The sequence below is a fragment of the Microcaecilia unicolor genome, chromosome 8, assembly GCF_901765095.1.
Source record: "Microcaecilia unicolor chromosome 8, aMicUni1.1, whole genome shotgun sequence".
NCBI classification, from domain to species: Eukaryota; Metazoa; Chordata; class Amphibia; order Gymnophiona; family Siphonopidae; genus Microcaecilia; species Microcaecilia unicolor.
Window position 1 is genome coordinate 101,991,071 of NC_044038.1, and position 27,477 is coordinate 102,018,547.

A 27,477-nucleotide genomic window follows, 5' to 3' on the forward strand; every position below is an offset into this window, starting at 1 on the left:
ACACAAGGGAAGGGTGCTATGCACCTGGGAGCTCTTTTACCTTTTTTTTGGTTTTTGTAAAAGTGCCCCCTAGGGTGCCCGGTTGGTGTCCTGGCATGTGAGGGGGACCAGTGCACTACGAATCCTGGCCCCTCCCACGAACAAATGCCTTGGATTTATTCGTTTTTGAGCTGGGCGCTTTCATTTTCCATTATCACTGAAAAACAAAAACGCCCAGCTCACAAATTGTCGAATAAAACATGGACGTCTATTTTTTTCGAAAATACGGTTCGGTCCGCCCCCTCACAGACCCGTTCTCGGAGATAAACGCCCATGGAGATAGATGTTTTCGTTCAATTATGCCCCTCCACATGTTTGATTAGTAAAGAAAGTAGAGTGTGTACTGGATCCAGTAGGGAATCAGCTGTTTTACTGATCTAATCCTGTACAATCTAACTGAAGAGTATTTCTTCCTGTTTACCAGCACAGTTAAATAATTTTATTCCACTTTAATAAATAATTTTTTGTTATATATATAAGGGAGTAGTATCTGAATTTATTGTAAATCAAATTGATTCCATTCACAAGAATTTATGTTCATCTTTATGCATTCATCCGGTATTATCTTTTAAGGATGATGTTTTATTCTATGTTCACTCTGTCGCTGGTGACCTGAGCACAGTTAGTTCCCTCGGCTGGCGTGACTACATATTAGAGGTATTTTGATGCTGTGTGAAGTCTTACCACAGACGGGTGACATTACCAAAGAGAATGAGAAGAATAGATTACAGGGTTTATCCTATGCCCAGAAGCTAGAATATAAATGTGAAATTATTGATAAAGAGGAGAAATGCTGCTGACTACCCCCAACAAGATATAAAGGGGCAAAGTTTTTAACAACTGACCAGTCAGTGGTGTGAAAGATGTATGAGTATGAAGTAGAACGCAATGCAGTCCAAGAGTTATGAATCCTTTCAAATTGATGTTTTGTTTTGTTTTTTTGCAAATATTTTACTTTGCTCTTATGGACTGTTTGTCTTATTGTCCCTTCTCTTGTATATATTTCTACATTTTTGGCGAGCCCAAGAAATGGGAATTTTATTATAATTAAGAACAATCTCCAAGCTACGTTTTTGCTTTTGACATTACTGTGCCTATCTAATGCTAACCCATAATATTTAAACCTCCCATTAGGAGACTCTATGATATTCTGTATATTGGAAAATAAGGTTTTGGGGAGATTTAGGTACTCATTTTCAAAGCAGATGTATGTGTTAGAATGCCTAAAAAATGTCCAAATCCTGATATTGGAAAGTCAGAATTTTGATGTTTCACACTGCAGTTCATCCAAATAGCAAGGGGGAGTGTTGTGTGTTTTGGGTGGGAAAGGAATGGCCCCAAAGGAGGATGTCCCAGCAGGGATTTTCAAATGGAAAGGAACATCCTTGTCTAAAAAGGATGTTTTTTTTTCTCTAGACCTGTTGCAGTCATGTCCAAGTTGCAAAACATTGCTCTAATTGAGCAGCTGATCAACCCAGTGGTTGCTGTTCTCTCCCTCTCCCCTGAAAGTGAAACTGGAAAGGAAAACCAGGCTCTATGTCAGTTGCAGATATTTTAGCCATTCTGAAGTAGAGAGGTGTGGTAGCCGTGTTAGTCCACTCTTAAAGGTTATCAATAGAAATCAAACAAAATAAAACATGGAAAAGAAAATAAGATGATACCTTTTTTATTGGACATAACTTAGTACATTTCTTGATTAGCTTTCGAAGGTTGCCCTTCTTCATCAGATCGGAAATAAGCAAATATGTTAGTAGATATATATATATACTATCTACTAACACATTTGCTTATTTCCGATCTGACGAAGAAGGGCAACCTTCGAAAGCTAATCAAGAAATGTACTAAGTTATGTCCAATAAAAAAGGTATCATCTTATTTTCTTTTCCATGTTTTATTTTGTCAAAGTAATGCTTTGATGTTTCTCTTATATAACATCAAAGCCTTACTTTGACAGTCTGACAGAGTGGGAGGGTGGGGGTATGCATGAGGACATCAAAGCATTTCATTGATATTCTAACAGAATGGGTGTTGGTAGGTGAGAGGAGGGTAATAAACAGAGAAATAAACAGAGAAATACAGCTTTATGGTTTATAATGGGTTAGAAAACCCAGATCCTTATTAAGTCCTGTTTGTTGGGTGTCAAAATATTCAATCATTCTTATTTCAAAGGTCTTACGTTCCCATATTGTTTTAAAATTACCTTTCAGTATTCTTACTGTGAAATCACTGGTGTAGTGTTCTGGTCTTGTGAAGTGTTGGCCCACAGGGGTGGGGGCTTGACTGGCACCGGCTATTTTCATGTGGTGTCTGTGCAGATTGAATCTTGTCTTAAGCATCTGGCCTGTTTCTCCAATATAGCAATAAAGCTCAAAGTACAGAATACAATCTAAAGCAAGAAAGAACCAAGAGCCTTCAAAAATGGAACAATTTATTTTAATTCATAGTGTAGATCAGACTTGTACATCAAAGACCAGAGTTTGGATTAGGATCTCATTCCTAGCCTTTAGCTGAGACGCTGGGCATGTTAATATTTGGATCAATATTGTCACATGACCCCTGATGCAGGTGTTGTGTACCGAAACACAGCCCGTATCAGCTCTTTGATGTACAAGTCTGATCTACACTGTGAATTAAAATAACTTGTTCTGTTTTTGAAGGCTCTAGGTGCTTTCATGCTTTGGTTTTTAAAGAAAGAATTGGAGTGTATTCAAGAGAAAAAGATCATTCCAGGTTTCTGGAGAATACAATACTGGCAATATTATATTACTGACCGGGTCACAGGATATGGAATAATTTGCTACTCAAGCAAAACAGGATTATACAAAGGTCTTTTTTCAGCTTATTTCTTTTGTGGGAAGCTGCTTCTTCTTCTTTTTTTTTTTTTTTTTGTCATCTTTGAAAAATGTGCCTCTTTTGTATTTTAGCATCTGCACAGCACTGGAGGAAAAGCAATACTGTTTCTATTTCTCTGGTGCTGGGTCATTTTATTGATTTAAATAAAGACCTTGTTTGGGAAACACCATTTGTGAGAGGACTTTTCTTGGAGCCACTGTTTGTATGTTTGACTTCCGTTTCTCCTGTGGAGAGATCACCTTCTGTGGGTGTTGAATACAATAGCAGAGACATAAAGAGGAGAGTTGGATCCTGTCCAGCAGAAAGAAAATTTTACTCCAATTCTCACCCAGCACCATGCATCAAAGAACCTAATCAAAATGGCAATCATAAAGTAATTTTTCCTTTTTAAAAACTTATCCTATTGTACTTTGTAATCATAGTGCACGTGTGTGTATGTGTTGGATACATATTTAGTGCAAGTGTATAGTATGCATGTTTTTTTTATTTATTTGTGGGTTCATGTTTATATATTTGCAGGTCTGTGTGTCATTGTTCATGTGTATGTTTCTGGTGAATGTGTGAGAGGCTGATTGGCCGTATGGTTGTATAATCAAGTTTATGTGTGAGTATATGAGTGTATGGCTAAGCATGTGCATTCCAGGGCACTACCTTAGCATTTATGGATACACATGTGACTGTCAGAAAGTTGTTTTAAATAGGAAGATGTGGTTTCCTAATGAAGGACCAGCTTAGAGGGTATGACCCTGCCTACTTGCAGCACTGGAAGCCCTTCCCCTTTATGCTTGAGGAAGCACAGAAGAGCTCCCATTCCTCAGATGCTAAGGATAAGAAGAGTCTGTGAAGTCTCGAGGAATTCCTTTACCTGGAGAACACACCCAGACTATGCCCACATACATAAGTACATAAGTATTGCCATACTGGGACAGACCAAAGGTCCATCAAGCCCAGCATCCTGTTTCCAACAGTGGCCAATCCAGGTCACAAATACCTGGCAATATCCCAAAAAAGTACAAAACATTTTATACTGCTTATCCCAGAAATAGTGGATTTTCCCCAAGTCCATTTAATAATGGTCTATGGACTTTTCCTTTAGGAAGCCATCCAAGCCTTTTTTAAACTCCGCTAAGTTAACCACCTTTACCACATTCTCTGGCAACGAATTCAGGAAAGTAGCATCTTTACATGATGTGCTTGAGGAGTGGTGTGGGTTGTTGATGTGAAGAACAGTCAATCAAATGAACAATCACAGCTTAGATTTCTTAGAAAGTCCAGTCTTCCAAAGAGTATACTATGCTGGGGAGGAGTCAGCTGTCTTGGTACATGTGGGTACCCATGACTTAGGAAAATGTGGGAGGGAGGTTCTGGAAGCCAAATTTAGTCTCTTAGGTAGAAAGCTGAAGTCCAGATCCTCCAGGGTAGCATTTTCAGAAATGTTCCCCATTCCACGCGCATAACCCAAGAGGCAGGCAGAGCGATGGTGCAGGGATGAGGGATTTAGATTTGTTAGGAACTGAGCAACATTCTGAGAAAGGGGGGACTGTTCCAAAAGGATGGACTCCACCTTAACTGGGATGGAACCAGGCTGCTGGCGTTAACTTTTAAAAAGGAAATAGAGCAGCTTTTAAACTAGAAAAGAAAGGGAGCTGACAGTTGCCCAGGAGCGTATGGTTCAGTGTGGAGCATCTTTAAAGGATACTACTGAAACAGGACGTTCAGGGAAACCCAGTGTAGAGGTTTCAACAATGCTGAAAGAAATCCAGGTGTATTTAAAAAGAGAGCAGGATAAAGGATGCACATTATCCCTGTCAACTTCTAAACATCTTGTAGATGCAAGAAAAAAGCAAATGCTAGAAGCCTAAAAAATAAGATGGGAGAGTTAGAGTACATAGCACTAAAAGATGAGGTAGATATAATAGGCATCTCAGAGACTTGGTGGAAAGAGGACAGTCAATGGGACACTATGAGGGGCATAATCGAACGCGAACGCCTATCTCCATGGGTGTGTATATCCGAAAACGGGTACGTGAAGAGGCGGGACAGACCATATTTTCGAAAAAATGGATGTTTTTCAGCTGGGCGTTTGTTTTTTTTAGCGATAATGGAAACTAAAAATGCCCAGCTCAAAAACGTCCTAATCCGAGCCATTTGGTCGTGGGAGGGGCCACGATTCATAGTACACTCGTACCCCTGACATGACAGGACACCAACTGGGCACCCTAGAGGTCAGTGTGGTGGACTTCAGACAACGTTCCCACATGCATAGCTCCCTTACCACGGGTGCTGAGCCCCCAACCCTCCTCCTCCAAAACCCACTACCCAGAAATGTACAACACTACCATAGCTCTTAGGGGTGAAGGGGGCACCTACATGTGGGTACAGTGGGTTTTGGAGACCTCCCATTTACCAGCACAAGTGTTACAGGTAGGGGGGATGGGCCAGGGTCCACCTGGCTGAAGTGCACTGCAGTACCCACTAAAAGTGCTCCAGGGACCTGCATATATGCAGGCCTCTTGGACTTGTTGCTGCTATATAACATTGGCACACCAGTTGACACCTGAAGACTAAACTCTCCGAAAACGTCCTTTATTGGAATAAGCACGCTTACTCACAGTTAACTGCAGATCAGAGGTTGTGCCCCACTGGCAACAAGTCTCCCTGGTACTGAGATGAGCAGTAGGTCAGAGCTGACAGAATGCTGTACAATGCCCTCTTTCAGCCACATTCAAGGTAAGAACAAAGTTCTGTAGCGTGGCTAACACGTGAAAGGGATCTAAACCTGGCTTACAAAAATGGTCACTACCTCATGGACAACCGGAAACAAAACAGGGCACACTCTGACCCAGCAGAGGCAAAAACACCATGGGAGTAGAGCCTACCAACTACCAACATCGTAAGCATTTGCCACAAGCTAGTGGAATCATGGACCCCAATACCCTACACCCACCACAATGCATTGCTGATGTGACTCTGCAGTGCACATAACAGAAAGGTGTCACACTCACCCAAGACCTACATCAGAACCAGGGAAAGGCTGTGAGAGGATCGAACACATTCTGCTGTCATGGAGGTGGGTACGGCATTTGAGGCTGGCATACAGGCTGGAAAAAAAGTTTTTTAAGTGGGGGTTTTTTGGTGGGAGGGGGTTAGTGACCACTGGGGGAGTCCGGGGAGGTCATCCCCGATTCCCTCCAGTGGTCATCTGGTCAGTTGGGGCACTTTTTTGGGACTTGTTCGTGAAAAAAGAGGGTCCACAAAAAGTGACCCAAAATCGCGGTAAAAACCCCTTTTTTTTCGATTATCAGGTAAAGACCCCCATCTCTCCTCGGCCGATAACCACGCCCCAGTTCCACCTTCACCACGCCTCCGACACGCCCCCGTCAACTTTACCCGTTACTGCGACGGATTGCAGTTGGAAACTCCCAAAATCGGCTTTCGATTATACCGATTTGGGTGCCCATGGGAGAAAGACGCCCATCTCCCGATTTGGGTCGCAATATAGGCATTTTTCTCTTTCGATTATAAGCAGGTATGTTAACAGGGTACAAATTGTATCACAATGAAAGAGAGGATCAAATTGGAGGGAGGAGGTTGCACAATATGTTAAAGAGGAAATTGAGTCAAATAAAATAAACATTCCAGATGAAACAGATAGCAGCGTGGAATCATTATGGATAGAAATTTCATGTGTGAAGTGGAGGAATATACTTGTAGGGCTGTACTACCATCCGCCGGGACAGAACGAACAGATGAATGAAGAAATGTTTACAGAAATTAGGAAAGCTGGCAAATTGGGCAACAGTATAATAATGGGTGATTTCAATTACTCCAATATTGACTGAATAAATGTTACATCAGGGAGCACCGGGGAGATTCAATTTCTACATATAATAAACGACTGCTTCTTGGAGCAACTGATCCAGGAACCGACAAGAGGGGGAGCCATTTTAGATCTAGTCCTTGGTGGAATGCAGGGCATAGTATGAGAGGTAGTGATGTTGGTTCCCCTGGGAAACACTGATCATAACATGATCAAATTTGAGCTACTATCTGGAATGAAGCAACAAAGGAAATCTATTGTAGCTGCATTTAATTTTTGAAAGGGTGACTATAATAAAATGAGGAAAATGGTTAAAAACAAGCTAAAAGGATCGGCTGCAAAGGTTAGGACACTAAATCAGGCATGGATGTTGTTCAAAAATACCATCTTGGAAGACCAGACCAGATGCATTCCACTTATTTATAAAGATGGAAAGAAGAGAAAACGACAGCCAGCATGGTTAAAAGGAGAAGTGAATAAGGATATTACAGCCAAGACAGATGCAAACCATTGAAAAAGAAAGCTAAAAGAGAATATGAAGAGAAATTTGCCGCAGAGGCTACAACTCACAATAACAAATTATTCAGGTAAATCAGAAGCAGAAAACCTGCGAGGGAAGCCATGGGACAGTTAGATCATGAAGGAGCAAAAGAGGCACTCAGGGAGGACAAGGCCATTACGGAGAAACTAAATGAATTTTTTGCTTCGGTTTTTATAGAAGAAGATGTAAGACATCTTCCTGTACTGGAAATGGGTTTCAAGGGTGATGATGCGGAGGAACTGGAAGAAATCTCGGTGAACCTGGAAGATGTACTGAGCCAAATTGACCAATTAAAGAGTAGTAAATGACTTCCGGTGACGTCATGACCGCGACAGGTTGAGTGCAGCGATCTCTCCGGCTCCGGTTCTCCCTCCATAACAAAAAATCTAACACAATCCAGAGAAAAAACACATCTCACGGCAGCATAAAGAATCGGAGCGGCTGGCGCGTATATTTTTGAGTCCCCCGACGGCACGATGGCGGCAAAAAATATCCATAAGGACAAGCTCCGAGGTAGGGGAATAGAAGACAAGATGGCGCCACCTGCAAGCCCGCCTGTCGGCCTCAATCGCAGAAATTACAATGGAGATATCCTCAGTGCTGGAGGACATGCTAGAACGCCGACTCTCCCCGATAAACTCCAACCTGGAACAGGTGAAATCTCAGCTCACTGACCTCTCCCGCAATTGTGCAGCGTTCCAGACGCGGGTGAGTGAAGTTGAGGACCGAGTAACAGAGGTGTAGAATGTGCAAGTTCTTACGAATAAAAAGCTGCAGGCGATGGAAGAAAAACTCGAGGACATGGAAAACAGGTCTAGACGAAACAATCTCCGAGTGGTGGGCTTGCCAGAAATGGTACCGGAGAGGGGCCTGGAGGCTTTCCTAACCCGCTGGATTACAAAGGAACTGCAATTCCCAGAAGCCTTGGGGCCATTGCAGATAGAGAGGGCCTATCGCCTGGGGATAAAAATGACTGGCGCCAATAAACCAAGAGTGGTTATCATACGATTCTTAAACTATGCTTAGAAGCAAGAGGTGCTACAGTTACTTAGAGCCGGGAAAACGCTGTCGCATGATAGAATTCCTGTTCGGTGTTTTCAGGACTATTCTGCAGGGGTAGCAGCAAGACGCCTTCAGTTTTCGGAAGTCTGTTCTACACTCTTCCATAAAAAAAATCAAATTTGCATTGCAATACCCTGCTAAGCTACGATTCACGTATAATGGCACTTCCAAGGTCAATGAGACGGTGGGGGCAGCTAAAGACTTTCTGAAGCAGCTAGAAGCAGCACCCTCGGATGCACGCTGAACAGCCCTGGGGAAGTAAAGTTTTGAGAACCTTGTGGGAGCTCAGCCGCAAAGGTCGGAGGAGACCTGGATTGGTTTGTTTATATTAAAGCAGCAGCACATCAGCTCGCAAAAGAGAGGGACTATCTGATTGAAGAAAGTCAGTTTTGTTAGACTTCTGCAGTTGAGATGTTCGTGTTTTAAACTGTTTAATGAACAACCTGTGGAGACGCAGAAGGAGAGTGGAGGGGGCCATGCTCCTGGTGAGGGGGGTAAGACAATGAGAGCCTGGTTCAGTACTCTGGGGGGATCTGGTTAATGTGGCATTATTATATGATAAGCAGGGAGGAGGGAGAGACGTAAGGAAGTGATGGTTCCAATTGGTGGACCCAGGTAAAGGGGAAAGGGAGGGGGGAAGGGGGCGGGGGGTTGGGTAAGAGCAAGCAAGGGATGTGTGGTAGGACGGGTGATGGTCAGGGGCGGTAGTGGAGATCTATTGAGGCCTCCCCCTTCTCTGATTCTACATGGAAGGAGGTTTGTAGGTAGGCAGCAGGACACAGATGGATTGTGGTTAAGGTTTAGAGTTGTTGATGAAAAAATGGAGATGGAAGAATGAGACTGGAGGGGGCAGGGGCTGGGCTGCTCCCTTCGACTACAAAAGCGGAGCATTATGACATTAGTCCTACACCTAAATGTACAGCAATAGTCAGAATAATATCTTGGAATGTAGGTGGAGTGAACTCGCCAATAAAATGCTCCAAGATCTTACAACAACTAAATAGGCAGAAAGTAGACATAGCACTTCTACAGGAGACACACTTGAACCAAATTGAGCACGCCAAACTCAGTACTTGGTGGGTGGGGAACTGCATAACGGCACATGCGCAAGGAAAAAAGGGAGGAGTAGCGATTCTATTTAGAAAGGGTATAGCCTCAGTGATCAATCCGATTCTGATTGATGCTGCAGGACACTATCCAGCTTATAATCGAAAGACAAAAACGCCTATATTGCGACCTAAATCGGGAGACAGGCGTTTATCTCCCAAAAACGAATAACGCGGTATAATGGAAAGCTGAACTTGGACGTTTTCAACTGCACTCCATCGCGGAAGCGTACAAAGTTGACGGGGGCGTGTCGAAGGCGTGGTGAAGGCGGAACTGGGGCGTGGTTATCAGCCGATCAGAGATGGGCGCCTTTCACCGATAATGGAAAAAAAATATGCGTTTTTAGCGAGAATTTAGGGCACTTTTCCTGGACCCTGTTTTTCCACGAATAAGGCCCCAAAAAGTACCCTAAATGACCAGATAACCACTGGAGGGAATCGGGGATAACCTCCCCTGACTCCCCCAGTGGTCACAAACCCCCTCCCACCACAAAATATGCCGTTTCACAACTGTTTATTTTCACCCTCAAATGTCATACCCACCTCCCTGGCAGCAGTATGCAGGTCCCTGGAGCAGTTATTAGGGGGTGCAGTGGACTTCAGGCAGGTGGACCCAGGCCCATCCCTCCCCTACCTGTTACAATTGTGCTGCTTAATGCTTATTAGTCGTCCAACCCCCCAAACCCACTGTACCCACATGTAGGTGCCCCCCTTCACCCCTTAGGGCTATAGTAATGGTGTAGACTTGTGGGCAGTGGGGTTTGAGGGGGATTTGGGGGGCTCAACACACAAGGGAAGGGTGCTATGCACCTGGGAGCTCTTTTACCTTTTTTTTTGTTTTTGTAAAAGTGCCCCCTAGGGTGCCCGGTTGATGTCCTGGCATGTGAGGGGGGACAGTGCACTACGAATCCTGGCCCCTCCCACGAATAAATGCCTTGGATTTATTCGTTTTTGAGCTGGGCGCTTTCATTTTCCATTATCGCAGAAAAGCAAAAACGCCCAGCTCACAAATTGTCGAATAAAACATGGACGTCTATTTTTTTCGAAAATACGGTTCAGTCCGCCCCTTCACGGACCCGTTCTCGGAGATAAACGCCCATGGAGATAGACGTTTTCGTTCAATTATGCCCCTCTACGTCATCTTGGAAGCAGTCGTTGAGTGGCAGAAACTGCTAATCTGTAATGTCTATGCACCTAATAGATACGATCGCAGATTTTTTCAAATTTTGATTAACTTCATGCTTAAGCAACCGCACACAGCCATAGTAGTGGGGGGCAATTTCAATGCAGCCTGGGACCCTCTCTGGACAGATCAGCTCCGGGGACAGCCTCCTCATATTACATTAATAGAGGTCTTTTGCGGATGAGCCAGTTGTTGGATCTTATTGATGTTTGGCGGGTATTACACCCAGGCGAGAAAGATTATACTCACCATTCACGGGCACACATGACTCAGTCACGTATCGACTATGTCCTGACATCATGTCAGATGTTTGGGGAGGTGACAATGGTGGAAATTGGACCATACGCGGTGTCCAACCATGCCTGGGTCAAGGTAGAATGGATACCCAAGGGTATGACTCAACAGATGCATAGATGGCAATTCCCTTTGGAGTTCAGCTTGGATCCAGTGCTAAAGGGCTGCTTACATGCTAGCAGGGCAGAATTTAGTACACATAATCAGGAACATTCAGACGACCCTGTTTTCTTTTGGGAAACAGCTAAGGCGGTTCTCAGGGGCGAAGTCATTAGTCACACGCATTTCGTGAGGAAGGCGCGTGACAGAGAGACCATACGTCTGAGTAAACAGCTTTGCCAGGCGCAAAAACGCTATGGTGAGAAGCATGCAGGGGGGGGGGGGGGGGGGATAAGCAACAAGTACTAGAGCTCCAAACCGCCTTGAACGAACTCCTGCAAGAGAGGGCACATAAGTCTCAGCTCTACTACAGATACATGCTATATAAGCATGCCAATAAAGCGGGCAAGGTGATGTCTAAGTTAATTACCCCCCGGGGAGGGACTAGAAATATCCTAGCGCTTAGACAAAGGGGGGGGGGGGAGGTCTTCACACATCGGACAGGGCAATTTGCGACACCTTTCGGACTTTCTATAAGTAGTTGTATGCCCCTCCGGAGGAGGAGGGCCTTTCCAACCAGATGTACTTAGAAAATTTAGCATTGCCAAGACTTACGCCACAGGAGCTAGACCACCTCAATCAACTAATTACTGAGGACGAAGTTAGCATGGCCATAGCCCGAAGCCCACGGTTGAAGGCTCCAGGACCCGATGGTTTTCGGGAGGAATTTTATAAATTAATGGATAATGGTGTGGTCCCAGCACTTACTAGATTCCTGAACCAATTAGTAGAGGGACAAGCAATGCCCCCTGATTTGAACAGAGCCCAAATAATAGTCTTGCTTAAGCCTGGGAGAGACCCTTTAGAGCCGACGTCATATCGCCCCATCTCTCTTAGCGAGGTTGCTTCCTAGATTGATACATGAAAGCCAGGTGGGTTCCGTAGGAGGTAGGGCGGCGAGAAAAAACCTGAGGGCAATCATGACATCGTTAGAGCAAAGCTCGCAAGGGAAAATAGCATCACTGTTAGTCAGCTTCGACGCGGAAAAAGCCTTTGACAAAGTCCATTGGGAATTCATCTTTGATACCCTGGAAGGCTATGGATTTTCATGGCGATTTGTCGAGGCGATTCATGTTTTATATGCCAACCATAGTGCAACACTGAGGGTAAACGGGCTCGAATCGGAGAGCTTTCCTATCAGGAGGGGTACGAGGCAGGGATGCCCCTTATCCCTCCTGCTTTTCGTCTTAGTCTTGGACCCCCTTATTAGAGATATCATGGGAAATCCTCTGATCCAGGGAATCCGGGTGGGGTCCTGTACATTCAAGATTGCAGCATTTGCGGATGACCTCTTGGTTCATCTCGCGAACCCGAGGGAGTCACTAGACACACTACTAGAGACGTTTCGTGAGTATGGTGATTACGCAGACTTCCGTATAAATTTAGACAAGTCTGAAGCCTTGGTCTCATCAGCGGCGACCCAGAGGGCCTGGGGGACTAGCTTCCCATTGAGTTGGGCCAGGGAGTCCTTTAAATATTTAGGAATTCGGCTCACAATGAATACCTCAGAGTTATACCAACTAAATGTCAAAGTATTACTTGAGCACATAAGACAAATTAGAATCTTGGATGAGCCTCCCACTGTCATTAATGGGGCGGATACACCTAATACAGATGGTGCTGTTCCCACGCTGGCTGTATGTTTTGCAGGCGCTACCTATCTGCCTATTGCGTAAGGATTTGAAATGGGTAATGCGTCTCTTTAGCCAGTTTTGCTGGGCAGGGAAGAATCCAAAATTTAGCCAGAATATGTTAGTTGGGAGCTGGAAACAAGGAGGTATAGGCTTTCCGGATGTGTTCCTATACAATCAGGCGTGCTTGCTACGCCATTTGGGAGACGTGTTCAATGCCACACAACATTACACACCTACCACTCTTGAACAAGCTTTGTTTGCCCCTTACGATGTAATAGCACTTTTCCATTTGCCTCGGAGCCTGCTCCCTCCTAAATTTAAAAAAAAGCATGATACTTCAGCCTCCTTGGGAGGCATGGCAATGGTGGATGAGGCAGATGGGAGGTCACCCGCACGTTACAGATCAAATACCGATTGTAGGCAACCCAGGGTTCGAGGCGGGTTTGGACAACCCGACTTTTGGTAGATGGCAAGGATTGGGCGTCACAAAGTTGGAACATTTGCTATCGGAAAATGGGGTAATGATGACATTCAAGGCTTTTCAGGACAAGGTGGGGGCCGACTGGGGTAATAGGTTCACTTATGCACAGATCAGGCAGCCCTGAAGGGGCGGATGGGGGAAACAATTTGAGACTTTTTTGAGGAACTGCAGACAGAGAGACATTCCGTCTCAGATCTGTACGGGGCTCTGGTTCGGCGGCAGCCTAAGAGACACTATGAAGGCCTTAAACATAAATGGGAGCAGGATCTAGGGTTCTCGTTAGCATCCTGGGATGTGACAGCTACATTGAAGGGCATTAGGGCATTAGTAACGGATGAAAGGTTGAGGGAATGTGGATATAGAGTGGTCCTTTGGGGCTACATGTCTGAAGCACAACTGGCTCATGTGATGGGGCCGGACAGTTCTGATCCCCCCTCTCACCAACTATTTTCAATCTAATGATGATCCCCTTGGCAAAACTTCTATCAAACCATAACCTTAACCCATACATATACGCCGATGATGTAACGATATATATTCCTTTCAAACAAGACATTAAAGAAATCTCCAACGAAATCAACCAAAGTCTACACATCATGAACACCTGGGCAGATGTATTCCGATTGAAACTGAACGCAGAAAAAACTCAATGCCTCATACTTACCTCCCAATACAACATGAATAAATTTACCGCTATTAACACACCTAAACTAAACCTGCCAATCTCAGAAACTTTAAAAATCCTTGGAGTCACTATTGACTGCCACCTAACACTTGAGACTCACGCAAACAACACAACCAAAAAGATGTTCTACTCCATGTGGAAACTGAAAAGAATAAGACCATTCTTTCCAAGATCTGTTTTCTGCAGCCTAGTGCAATCACTCGTACTCAGTCATCTGGACTACTGCAACTCACTATACGCAGGCTGCAAGGAGCAAATACTGAGGAAACTTCAAACAGCCCAGAATACAGCAGTCAGACTCATCTTCAGAAAACCAAAATACGAAAGTGCAAAACCCTTACGTGAGAAACTACACTGGCTCCCACTCAAGGAACGTATCACTTTTAAAGTATGCACCTTAGTTCACAAAATCATTCACGGTGAAGCCCCTGCATACATGTCTGATTTAATAGACCTGCCACCCAGAAATGCTAAAAGATCATCCCGAACTTTCCTCAATCTCCACTTCCCTAAGTGCAAAGGCATAAAATACAAAGTACTGCACGCATCAACCTTCTCTTATATGAGCACGCAATTCTGGAATACACTACCACGCAACCTGAAAACGATCTACGAATTAACCGACTTCCGCAAACTATTGAAGACTCATCTCTTTGAGAAAATTTATCGCAAGGATCAAAACACATGAAGTCAATACACACTAATAGAAATGCATCAATACACTCTCTTCTGAATTCTCTTCCCCCGTATATTCACCACACTTAAAACTCTACCCACAGACAAAATTGTTATACCCGAATGTTCTCTTGCTATTGTTCTATCGCCCTATCATTCTCCCATTGTTATATTCTATTGTTCTATTCCCCTAATGATATTTTGACTTTGACTTTGTCTTCCCATAATTCTTCACAATGTAACCCATACCCGAACTGTAACAAATTGTATTTCCATCATTCACAATGTATTGTAAGCCACACTGAGCCCGCAAATAGGTGGGAAAATGTGCGATACAAATGCAATAAATAAATAAATAATCAGGCACTCTTATAAATTCAGTCAACTTAGATCAAACAACAATTCTTTCTTTCAACTCTTTTACACACGGAGCTACCAGATGCAGGTCCTGTCTTGGCCAAATCTTCAGTTGCTCTCCCCTTCTCTGTTACCAGGCAGATTTTTTTAACAGGAGCTGATCATTCAATCAGAGAGCTCTATTTGAATGTAGATTAACATACAGACACTCTAATGGGAATTTTTAGTCAGAAACAGTAGATAAACCCTTCGTTTTTGGATCAAACTTCACATTTTGGATCAGAGCCATGACCTAACATTAAGGCTGTAAACATTTCTATCAATTTTTATCCATAAATATGCAAATGAGAACCTCCCAAAAATGGACTAATTTGCATATGATTTAAACAAATTTGAGTACATAGCATACCAATCCCATTTCCTAGCACCTAAATTCTGCAAATAGATTTAATGCAAATACTTTTAAAACTTGTTTTTAAAACTTTTAAAATTTCAGGTGTCAGTGCAGATCTCCTTGGTATGAATTGCTCATGTGCAGGAATTCCTCCTAGCTAAATATCTCCCTGACAACCCAGGACACCTCCACCCAACCCCCCTGCTCGCCTAGCAGTAAGGTAAACAATTTAAAACAATTTCTACAACTGGTTACCAGGGGCGTAGCTATAGGTGGGCCTGGGTGGGCACAGGCCCACCCACCCAAGCGCCACACAACTGCAGCAGCAGCGCAGCAGCCTAACGTGATGGCAGAGACGGCACCCGTGGTGCTCTGGCAGCTGATCTCTCCTCTCCACAGGCTCTGATTTCAGGCCTGCCCACCACCCAAGCACACACACACAGCCTACCATAGCATACATCGCGTCGCGGGCACTCACGCTCAGGCTCAGATCATCGATGATCGATCCCATCAGATCAGATTCAGCCCACCTACCTTCGGGCTTAGAGAGAGGCAGAGAGTGCATCGCACCGTGGCGCTGGAGCAGCCCGAGGCGGCCGAGCAGGCCCTGGAGCGCTTCCGGCAGCTGGGCCCCGTCTGCGTGCCCTCCGACCTCAGACCTCCTGCGCGGCTTCGACAAGCTCTTCGTGGGCCGCAGCGGGTATCTGTACGCCGCCCTGGAGCTGAAGCAGAGGCTGGGACAGGAGGTAAGTCGGTCTGGAAGGGGGGAACGGTTAGTGCGGACCCAGCGAGATGCAACGGGAGGGATCGTGCTGCATGGCAGGTGAATGAATGGGGAGAGAGGGAGAAAGAAACAGGCGCCGGGTCGGGTCTTGTTGTTGCTGGAGGCATCTGCAGCTACGGTGGGTAGATGAAAGGGGAGAGAGCAACAGGGCAAGGATTGGAGAGGCAGTGGGTCCGGGGAAGGATTCGATTGGGACTGGGGAGGCTTTTATTCAGGGCCGGACTCAACTAATCTGGGATTGGGCCCTGCCTCACCACTGATCACCACCACCCTCAGCCCAAAGTCTCCTCAAGTAAAACAAATATGTGTCATTGTGGGCTTTATTTTATTTATTTATTTTATTTTTGTTACATTTGTACCCCACGCTTTCCCACTCATGGCAGGCTCAATGCGGCAGGCAATGGAGGGTTAAGTGACTTGCCCAGAGTCACAAGGAGCTGCCTGTGCCGGAAATTGAACTCAGTTCCTCAGTTCCCCAGGACCAAAGTCCACCATCCTAACCACTAGGCCACTCCTCCACTTTTGGGTGAGGGTGGGCTCTTTGCTACAGTGCCGGGGGGGGGGGGGTGTGTGGACGTATGTTGGTGGGTTTCTGGGCAGGGATGGGTTCAGTGCCTAGGTTAAAATAATAATTTTAAAAAGGTGTTTTATGTTGGCTTTTGGGTGGGGGTCATGTCTGCAGTGCTGAAGCATGAAAAATTAAAATGTTTTATATTTAATGCTGATTGCTGATGAGCTTAAGGGTAGAGGGAGGAGGAGATGCCAGACTATGGGGGGGGGGGGGGGGGGGACAGGTAGACGGTAGTACAGGGCTGATGCTAGGCTACAGGGAGGGGTGGGGGAGCTAGGGTAGAGGTGATGCCTACTTGCGGGACAGATGATGGGGAAGGGATGGATAGGGCTAATGCTGGGCTATGGGGATAGATGAGTGTTAAAAAAGAAGGGAAAGGTAGGGCAGGGAAGGGCTGATGCCGGGCTACAGGACAGTTTGTAATTTTTGGTCCTCTATTCTGTAATTCATGAGGGTTGGTATGTGTTCTGCATATGACCAATGTGAGAGAATCTGCTGGCATGTGGTACAGTGGGGGAAATAAGTATTTGATCCCTTGCTGATTTTGTAAGTTTGCCCACTGACAAAGACATGAGCAGCCCATAATTGAAGGGTAGGTTATTGGTAACAGTGAGAGATAGCACATCACAAATTAAATCCGGAAAATCACATTGTGGAAAGTATATGAATTTATTTGCATTCTGCAGAGGGAAATAAGTATTTGATCCCCCACCAACCAGTAAGAGATCTGGCCCCTACAGACCAGGTAGATGCTCCAAATCAACTCGTTACCTGCATGACAGACAGCTGTCGGCAATGGTCACCTGTATGAAAGACACCTGTCCACAGACTCAGTGAATCAGTCAGACTCTAACCTCTACAAAATGGCCAAGAGCAAGGAGCTGTCTAAGGATGTCAGGGACAAGATCATACACCTGCACAAGGCTGGAATGGGCTACAAAACCATCAGTAAGACGCTGGGCGAGAAGGAGACAACTGTTGGTGCCATAGTAAGAAAATGGAAGAAGTACAAAATGACTGTCAATCGACAAAGATCTGGGGCTCCACGCAAAATCTCACCTCGTGGGGTATCCTTGATCATGAGGAAGGTTAGAAATCAGCCTACAACTACAAGGGGGGAACTTGTCAATGATCTCAAGGCAGCTGGGACCACTGTCACCACGAAAACCATTGGTAACACATTACGACATAACAGATTGCAATCCTGCAGTGCCCGCAAGGTCCCCCTGCTCCGGAAGGCACATGTGACGGCCCGTCTGAAGTTTGCCAGTGAACACCTGGATGATGCCGAGAGTGATTGGGAGAAGGTGCTGTGGTCAGATGAGACAAAAATTGAGCTCTTTGGCATGAACTCAACTCGCCGTGTTTGGAGGAAGAGAAATGCTGCCTATGACCCAAAGAACACCGTCCCCACTGTCAAGCATGGAGGCGGAAATGTTATGTTTTGGGGGTGTTTCTCTGCTAAGGGCACAGGACTACTTCACCGCATCAATGGGAGAATGGATGGGGCCATGTACCGTACAATTCTGAGTGACAACCTCCTTCCCTCCGCCAGGGCCTTAAAAATGGGTCGTGGCTGGGTCTTCCAGCACGACAATGACCCAAAACATACAGCCAAGGCAACAAAGGAGTGGCTCAGGAAGAAGCACATTAGGGTCATGGAGTGGCCTAGCCAGTCACCAGACCTTAATCCCATTGAAAACTTATGGAGGGAGCTGAAGCTGCGAGTTGCCAAGCGACAGCCCAGAACTCTTAATGATTTAGAGATGATCTGCAAAGAGGAGTGGACCAAAATTCCTCCTGACATGTGTGCAAACCTCATCATCAACTACAGAAGACGTCTAACCGCTGTGCTTGCCAACAAGGGTTTTGCCACCAAGTATTAGGTCTTGTTTGCCAGAGGGATCAAATACTTATTTCCCTCTGCAGAATGCAAATAAATTCATATACTTTCCACAATGTGATTTTCCGGATTTAATTTGTGATGTGCTATCTCTCACTGTTACCAATAACCTACCCTTCAATTATGGGCTGCTCATGTCTTTGTCAGTGGGCAAACTTACAAAATCAGCAAGGGATCAAATACTTATTTCCCCCACTGTATGTGTGGTGTTATGAGTCTGACTTGTCTGAATTTTCCAATGGAATGCAAATTCCTGCTATGTATATTCACCGCTGTCTTTATAAAAGTACTGTTGTTAGTATTTGTGTTCAGAATTGGTGTTAAGAAGCTTCTTTGCAGGCTTTAGTGTTACTTCACAAAGCACCTGGTAGTGAAGGAATTTTGTATTGCTATTATTGAGGTGCCACCAGAATTTGAATATATTTTTCCTATGTAATTATATTGTAGGATCCTGCCATGTGTGTTGAGAGGTTTGTCGTTGTAGTAGACATACGTATGATCAATTTTAAGATAATAGGATAATGTAATTATATTTAAAAATATCAATTTTTCCATTAAGTATGTATGTGGTTATATTGATGCAGGGCAGCTGTTGGGCAGACTACTTAGAAATCCATCATCAAGTGAATTCTAAGGCATTATTTTGTAGGATCCCAACAGACACTACTCATACTTATATATACAGTGCGTGCCCACCCATATTAGCTCTGGGCCCACCCAAAATCTCAGGTCTGGCTACGCCACTGCTGGTTACATGTTGGAAAACAGGATACTGGGCTAGATGGACCACTGTTCTGACCCAGTATGTTCTTATACTTTTGGGACATCACTCTCCTTTTCTATTACTTCTTCTTCAATATTATGATCATCAATCTCATGATTGACCTCAACGAGTTCTGAAACAACTCCTGAAAAGACATGACTCTTCCTTCCCCAAGCCCACACACACACACACAATCCTTCAACTTCAGAGCTCAGAAGGGTTGGATATTCTGCATCACTCAGATCCCTCTACTAGTCTAGGCATTCAGCGCAGAGTGATCTATCAAAGAGTCTTAGTATAGAACTTACCGGCCACTGCAGCCAGAAGAAGAGGAGCCAGCACAAGAAGCTGCGCAGGGAGCCACATCCTGGTCCTATACAAACAGACAGAAAGTGCATGAAGGTCTCAAGTCACTAATTCAGTCACCTGCAAGATTTAGAACCCTATTTCACTGATTTCTAGAATATCACTAGTGCTGACAGAGTCTCTGCCCCACCTGAGCATAGGGAGATTGTTAGTGGGTTCATGGGCATGCAGTGAGTGATGCATGGGGAACAAAACTGAGGTTTCCAGGACCCAGTCGATACTTCTCCATTTCAGTCTGAGTCAGTCCTGATTTTCCTCCATTCAGGCTCTGAACTTGCAGAGCCTAATACTTTGCCAGCTACAAAACATAAGTCTTTTGTATATAAATTACATTCACGTTCAGCAAGCCTTAACCTGTAAACTGGCTCACTAAATATAAATGTAAAACTTTTACTCCTGGGGAATTCCATGTAAAAATTATTACAAATTCCGCACTCAGTATTTTAGAATTCTACAAACTTTATTTGTTCACATAACACAATATAACAACCATTTTTGAGTAACAATTAAGATTCAATATAGAAAAACAGCTCCAAAAAGTAGACCCCCCCCAGGCTCAAACCTCCTATCTCCCCCACTTTTGTCTCTCAATCTCTCTCTGTCTCATCCAGTGACATAGCCACAGAGGGAGGGGGAGGGACCTCATGGTCCTAGGCCCCCCCCCCCCCCCCAGTTCAGGCACAGGTCCCCTCCATATTGTGGCAGCCAATACATGGCTGGCGGGGATGCTCAAGTCCTGCCACCTGAAGTGTTTCCCTTCTGGAGCCCAGCCCATGCTGCCTGAGCAGCAGTAAGTTGGCAGGTTGCTATAGCAGCTGATGCCAGCACTACTGCACGTGCTCAGTTCATGTGTTTGAAAAGAGCATACATAGACATGCTGGTGTTGGAGGCTGGGTCAGTCTATCTACTTCCCCACTTCTTAGACAGCGAAGCACCAGTGGTGAAACTTTGACTGGCAGGGCTTAAGCATTTCCACCAGCAAAGATGGGGGATGGTGTGCATGGCAATGGCAGCAATGGTGGCAGTGCGGAGGGGGAACTAAGAAGAAATGCTAGCCATCCCCAGTCCACCCCTGGACCCCCCTCCCAAATGAACTTCTGGCTACGCACCTGGATCAAGGCTCGGACTTCCCATCCCAGCTTTCTCTCTCCCCCAATCACCACACAGCAAGTGCCCTAGCTTTGTTTCTGCACAGCTCTCCCGACCCCCTGCCTCCAGTTAACTGTCTTTCCTCACCCTCCAGTAAGACCCTAATTTCCATTGCTGCATCCTGACTTTTTCACTTTTTGCTTTGGCTTGCTTAGGCTCCCTGACATTGCCTCATGGTTTTTTCTTCTGGCTGCGCAGGCCATGCTGCTGTTACAGGCTCCTTGTTTTTCACCCAACACAGCAGATACTGGCTCACTTTGCTGTAGTTTTCATAGGTATGCAGAGGGCCACATACCGATGCTGCCATTTCCTCGTTGCAACAAATGCAGAATTCTACATGAAAGGCGAATTCATCACTAATTCCGTATTGCACAGTTGTTCAGATTTTCCCAGGAAGTAAACTTTAAACATTATCCCCTGGATTTTATATATAGCACAACTTAAGTTACGTGCGCAAATCCAGTCATATTCTGGATTTGCGCATGGAACTTAATTAGTTAACAAGCCAATCAGCACTGATAATTGCCCCTTAACTAGTAAGTATTGACACTAATTGGTATTAATTAGAATTTACATGTAGAACTCTCTAAACATATATCCTAAGTCGCATGGTGGAAAAGGGGGCGTGAAATAGACAGGTCAAGGACATTTCTATGATAGGTTTGATCGTGAGCCCTTGGACCTAGGTCGAGGCCTAGGGCAGACCGAGCTCATGTTATAAAGAGACAAAGGGCTTTGAAGCCTGGCACACTCAGGGAGACCAGTGAGCATCACCAGAAAGGGTAATAGACTACTCGTAAGGGCCGCAAGGCCAAACTGGAACCCACATGTACAGAGTCAAAACATACGAGCCGCAAGTCCAAACTGGAACCCAAACATACAAAAGAGAAGGGAAAAAGAACAGAGAGAAGTCCCGGAAGGGACTGGCACTCACCAACGAAAGGTCACAAGATCAAATACATAGATACTAACAACAACCAGAATAAGGGAACTCATGCTGAGAGGCAGCTCAAGCTGTGCCACACAATTTAAATGAATGAGCAACCTTCACAGGATCCAAACAAGAGCTACAGCAAGTAAAGGGTAAAAGGGAGACCACACAGAGAGACAGCTCAAGCTAGACATCCTAGATGAGGAACAAACAACAGATACAGTAGGTAAAGGGTTAAAGGGAAACCCAAACGAAGGAAGTAAGCTCCCACAGACTCACCCAGCAAACACAGCAGGAAAGGTTAAAGGCAGAGCACACAGGGAAGAAGCTCACAGCTAAACAACAGCAGAGCACACAGAGAAGCAGCACACAGTTGAACAACAGCAAAGCAATCAGAGGCAGCAGGCTCCTACAGACTCAAAGAACAAACACAAACAAAGAGAGTAATGGCAACCACACAAAAGAGAATTCACACTGTGCCAGATGCACAGACTATGCAGAAACAAGGTAAGCTCACAGCTGAAGGAAATAACACTAGAGCGTCCTATGCAGGCAGAGGTAGGCTTAAATAGGGTCTGGTATCTGACGTCAGCTGCCTCAGACGTCAGCCCAATTCCTGACATGTCCAATCAGTAGTGAGATCCAGTCGCTACCCTGCCTGTCCCAGTAGGATCATAACATCACCCCCCCACCCCTCCCCATCAAGGGCCCCCCTACCTCAGGTCCAGCATTTTAGGTTTATGAGGAAATAGTCGATGGAAACGTCAGAACAATACAAGAGCATGTACTTGATTAGCAGCTTCCCAAGAATTCTCCACTTTCCAATAGATGAGATATTGAAGTTGCTCCCTGAGGCATCGAACATCAAGGATATCTCGAACTTCATATTCCACTTGGGAGGCTGACACGGCTGGTCGAGAAGACAAAGAAGTCAAAGAACCCTTTCTTAAGACCACTGGTTTAAGGAAAGATACCTGAAATGTATTGTGTACTTGCAAAGTAGGTGGCAATTTGAGCTGATAGTTGACTTGTCTTAAAATGGGATATGGGCCCACAAGTCATGGAGTAAATCGAGTAGAAGGAGTCTTCAGTCGAAGATTGTGAGTGGAAAGCCACACCAAATCATGAGGTTGGAACTGAGGCCCCAATCTTCTATGCTTGTCAGCTTGACGTTTCATACTGACATGGCTGTGGTTGTGCCCCTGTGTCCAGACTCACCTTTTTTCCAGCAATCTGGCTCTGTGGCTTCTCCAGACTGGTGTTCCTGCTATTCAAGCCTCACTCTGGTGTTCCTGCTATCCAATCAAGCCTCATTCTAAGTTGTGACATCATCGGCAAAGTCCTTTATAAAGCACCCTGGAACTCTCATGTCTTGCCTTTGCAAGAGGTCTTTTAACCTTGTCTTTGTGTTCCCTGTTTAGATCCAGTTCCTGCTTGGCTTTGTTCCTGCATGCCTTGATTCCTGCCTAGCTTTGTTCCTGTGAGTCTTGTCCCTGAATGCCTTGTTTCTGAACCACGTTCTTGAAGCATTACTCCTGTGTAGTCTTGTTCCTGCTTACTGTATTCCTATGAGTCTTGTTGTAGGATTGTTGTAGGAGGTGGAAGGCCTCCAAATATTTAATATAGAGGTGGAAGGCCTCCAAATATTTAATATAGAGGTGGAAGGCCTCCAAATATTTAATATACAGAATTAATTTTCTCATATTGGACAGAGAGGAATGAAGGCTTCTCTCCTTCCAAATCATGAGAAACAGAGCTTGCTGGAATAGCAATTACACTTTACCTCACCCCTCTTGCCAAGCCAGGTGAATTGTAAATCTGAATTGCCCCCAATCTCACCCATTAAGTGTGACCGGTCTCAGGGAAATTCAGGTGACAGAATTCTTTTCCCATGCCCCTTTTAGAATATGGGATAAAAGATCATAGGTTCTGAGAAATATATCCTTGTGTGAGAAAAGCTGTAAAGATGGACAAACAGACCAAATGTTTTCCTCAAAACAGATGCTATGTATTTCTTTATTGACCGGAGATCCTGACTGACTGTGGGATGCTAATTGAGGAGGTGAGGGAAGCCCTCCCCTCTCTCTTGCTCTTTTGTACTGTAAGGGAAAGAAAGTTCTATATATTATGTCTTTGCCAGATAAGAAGTTGGTCAGTGTCTAGTGCACTCTGCCCCATGCCAGGGGATGGAGAGCCTGACCTGATTATTTCCATTGTCCTTTCATGTTTTTTTCTCCTCTTTTCTATACTAGACTATACTTATTTTTTATCCTAATCTCTGGATAATTAAATAAACCTGTGTTAACCCCAGGGAGCGCTTCCTTGGTCTCTTTTTGTCTTGGTTACAGTCTAAAATAGTGCTACCAGTTGTCTGGTTCTTTTAAGATATCGATTGAGAGGAATTGTATTGTGTAAGTAGTGCTGACCGTGATTAGAGACTCTGGAGGCGGCACGAAAAGGCACAAACAGTCTTGTTCCTGAAAGCCTTGTTTCTGTGCATCTAGTTTCTGAACTTTGTTTCTGAAAGCCTGGCTCTATAGCCAAACCCTGCTCTTGGTGTCTGTTACAGTTTGACTCTACCTCTGGCTACGGCTTTTAGTCTAGCCCTACTCTTGACTCTTGCTACAGTTAACCCTGTTTCTGCTTTCTGCTAAAGCCAAGCTTTGTTCCTGTCCCTCCTAAGCCAAGTCTGTTCCTGAATCCTGTTCCTGTTGCCAAACCAAGTCTGTTACTCAATCCTGTTCCTGTTGCAAGCCAATTCTGTTCCTGAACCCTGTTCCTGTTACAAGCCAAGTCTGTTCCTGAATCCTGTTCCTGCCACGCCAAGTCTGTTCCTGGTTCCTGATCCTGCCAAGCCAAGTTTATTCCTGGTTCCTGTGCCTGCAAGCCAAATCGGGCTACTGCTTTGTCTATAGTACTGCTTCTGTTTGTTCCTGTTGCCTAGCTTCTGTCTTGCCTCTCTGTCTTGTCCAGTTGTGCCTAGCCTTGCCTCATCTCATCTTGTCCTGTCCGGATCCATTCCTTGTCTTGTGCTTTTCTGGACCCAGTTTTAATCTAGGTCCATGTCTTCCTTTGTTCTGCCTTGCCTTGTATTGCCTGGGTCTCAGTCCCAGTTTTAATCCAGTTCCGAGTATTGCCTTGTCATGCTTGGGTTCCAGTACTGGCCCTTTGCCTTGCTTTCCATGCCTCATCTGGATCCGGTCCTTGTCTTGTCTACTGTTCCTTGTTATCTCTGTCCTGCCTTGTCTAGTCTCCTGGTTTATTCTAGTCCAGTTTTGTTCTGATTCCTGCCTTGTGCCAGGCCAGGTGACTTGTCTGCCGCAGCTCCATCGGCAGTCTAAGGGCTCACCATACCTGAATTCATGACACATACAAGTAGTGGTTTGCTAAAGTGTCTTCTGGACCAATAACCAAATAGATTGGAGGGAGGTTACAGCTCTGTCTGCAGCTGGAACATCCGCGTTAGTTGTCAATGGAAATGGGATACGTGGATGTCGTCCATAGACAATATAAAATGGAGAAGACCCAGTGGCAGAGCTTACTCTGTAATTATGGGCAAATTCCACCTAAGAAAGTAAGTGACTTCAATCACCATGATGGGCAGTAACGTACATTCACAGGAACTGTTTCAAACACTGATTAATATGCTCAGTTTTACCGTTTGATTGCGGATGATATCCTGAGGAATAATTCAACTTCACACCTAGAGCCCAATTCAAGGCTCGCCAGAACTTGGACACAAATTGAACTCCACAATCTGAAGTGATAGTCTCTGGTAGGCCATGGAGACAGAAGATTGTCGCTTCACTTAGGTAGACCAGGTTCTTGGGATCTGTGAACACTGTAAAAGGCACCTGTGCTCCTTCTAAGAGGTGTCGCCACTCCTCTAGGGCCAGTTTAATGGCTAATAGTTCCTGGTCTCCTATAGAAAAATTCCTCTCAGCTGGGGTGTACTTCCAGGAAAAGAAGGCAAATGGGAGAAGCCTCCCACTAGAATGAACCTTTGACAGAACTGCCCTTGTACCAACCGATGAAGCATCTACTGCCACAAAAAAATTTTTGGCTGGATTAGGATGTTGTAAGATGGGCGCAGCTACAAAAGCCTGCTTAAGATTCTCAAAGACTTTGCAAGCCTCTTGCAGCCAATGATGAACATCAGCATCCTTTCTAGTCAGAGCAGTGAGAGGAGCAGCCAACAATGAGTAATTCTGAATTGTTTATAATAATTGGCAAATCCTAAGGACTGTTGCAATGCTTTACACCCTGTAGGCTGTTGCCACTACAAAATTGCGGATAATTTACTGGGATCCATCCGTATCCTAATGTATCCTAAAAAAGGCAGTTCAGAATGGTGAAACTCACATTTCTCTAGTTTCACAATTGGTTCTCTCTCAACCGCTGCAATATGGTCTTCATATGTTCATAGTGTTCTTCAGCAGATCTAGAAAATACAAGAATATCATCTAGATAGACCATAACAAATTTATACAAGAGGTCTCTAATAATATCATTCATGAAGGACTGAAACACAGCTGGGGCATTAGCCAGCCCAAAGGACATCTCAAAATATTCGTAGTGCCCGTCATGAGTGTTAAAAGCAGTCTTTCACTCATCACCCTCTCTTATCCAGATGAGGTTGTAAGCCCCTCAAAGATCCAACCTGGAGAATATTGGGGCTCCTTGAAGATGATCAAACATCTCAGAGATGAGTAGCAACAGATATTTGTCCTTCACCATAATAGCATTGAGACCTCTGTAGTCAATGCAAGGGCAAAGACTTCCATCTTTTTACTTCACAAAGAAAAATCTTGCACCGGCTGGAGATTTTTTTTTTTTAATTTCTCTTTATTAAGTTTCAGTTATACATTTACCTAAAATAAATGTCAGGAAAAAAGAAAAATAAACATTATCTAGTAAATGATTAATAGGAAAATTACCTTTAAAATTTGTCTACTCTAACATCAAGATATAAGGAAAACAACAAGAAAGAAAAATTATCCTGTTAATTAACAAAAAAGAGGTTAGAACACACATCCCAACCAGTGGTTTCAGCTACCTGTAGGAGCAATCGAGGTTGCTTCAACATTACCACTTTCTTTAACAGTAATAAATTGTAGTAATTTAACAGGGTCAAAGAATACATAGTTAATTGAATTCAAGGAAATTAAACATCTACATGAGAATTTCAAAATGAAAGTTCCGCCCCAAAGCTAAAGTCCGTGACCTTAACCCAAGAAATTCCTTCCTCCTTCTCTGTGTAGATCTACTCAGATCAGGATAAACCTGTATCCTTGACCCGAAAAATTGCTGGGAAATATGTCTGAAGTAGAGCCTCAGTATATTATTCCTATCAGTCTCGAAGGCGAAAGTAACCAATAAAGTTGTACGTTCGGTAATCACCTCCAACGAGGTTTCCAATAGTTCAGTTAAATTTTGATCGGGAATTGGAACTGAAGTTGGTAATTTTGTTCCTGTAATGTAGTACGCTTTCACAATAGGAGGAAATAAATCACCCGGCTGGAGATTTTGAGGGATGAAAGAACCCACAGGGGTTAGTCATCATTTCAGTTTCTGAGCAAGACAAAGGGTACACTCGACCCCGAGGAGGTTCTGTTCCTGGCATCAATTCAATAGTGCAATCAGAGGAGCAATGGGGAAGTAAGGTTTCAGCTCTTCACTTAGAAAAGATATCTTCAAAGGGTTGATACATAGCTGGTATCCTTGTGC

The 27,477-nt window shown here is 44.6% G+C and overlaps 1 protein-coding gene across 1 annotated transcript in view; it reads right to left on the reverse strand.

The window, feature by feature from the left end:
- The window catches only part of LOC115475916 (phospholemman-like), a 228,126-nt gene that overhangs the window by 191,282 nt on the left and 9,367 nt on the right, over nucleotides 1-27,477 (reverse strand). The window contains exon 2 of the mRNA XM_030211989.1: nucleotides 19,613-19,677. Within this exon, the coding sequence (XP_030067849.1) occupies nucleotides 19,613-19,670 (58 nt within the window). The 5' untranslated portion in view covers nucleotides 19,671-19,677. The remainder of the gene's footprint in view (nucleotides 1-19,612; nucleotides 19,678-27,477) is intronic.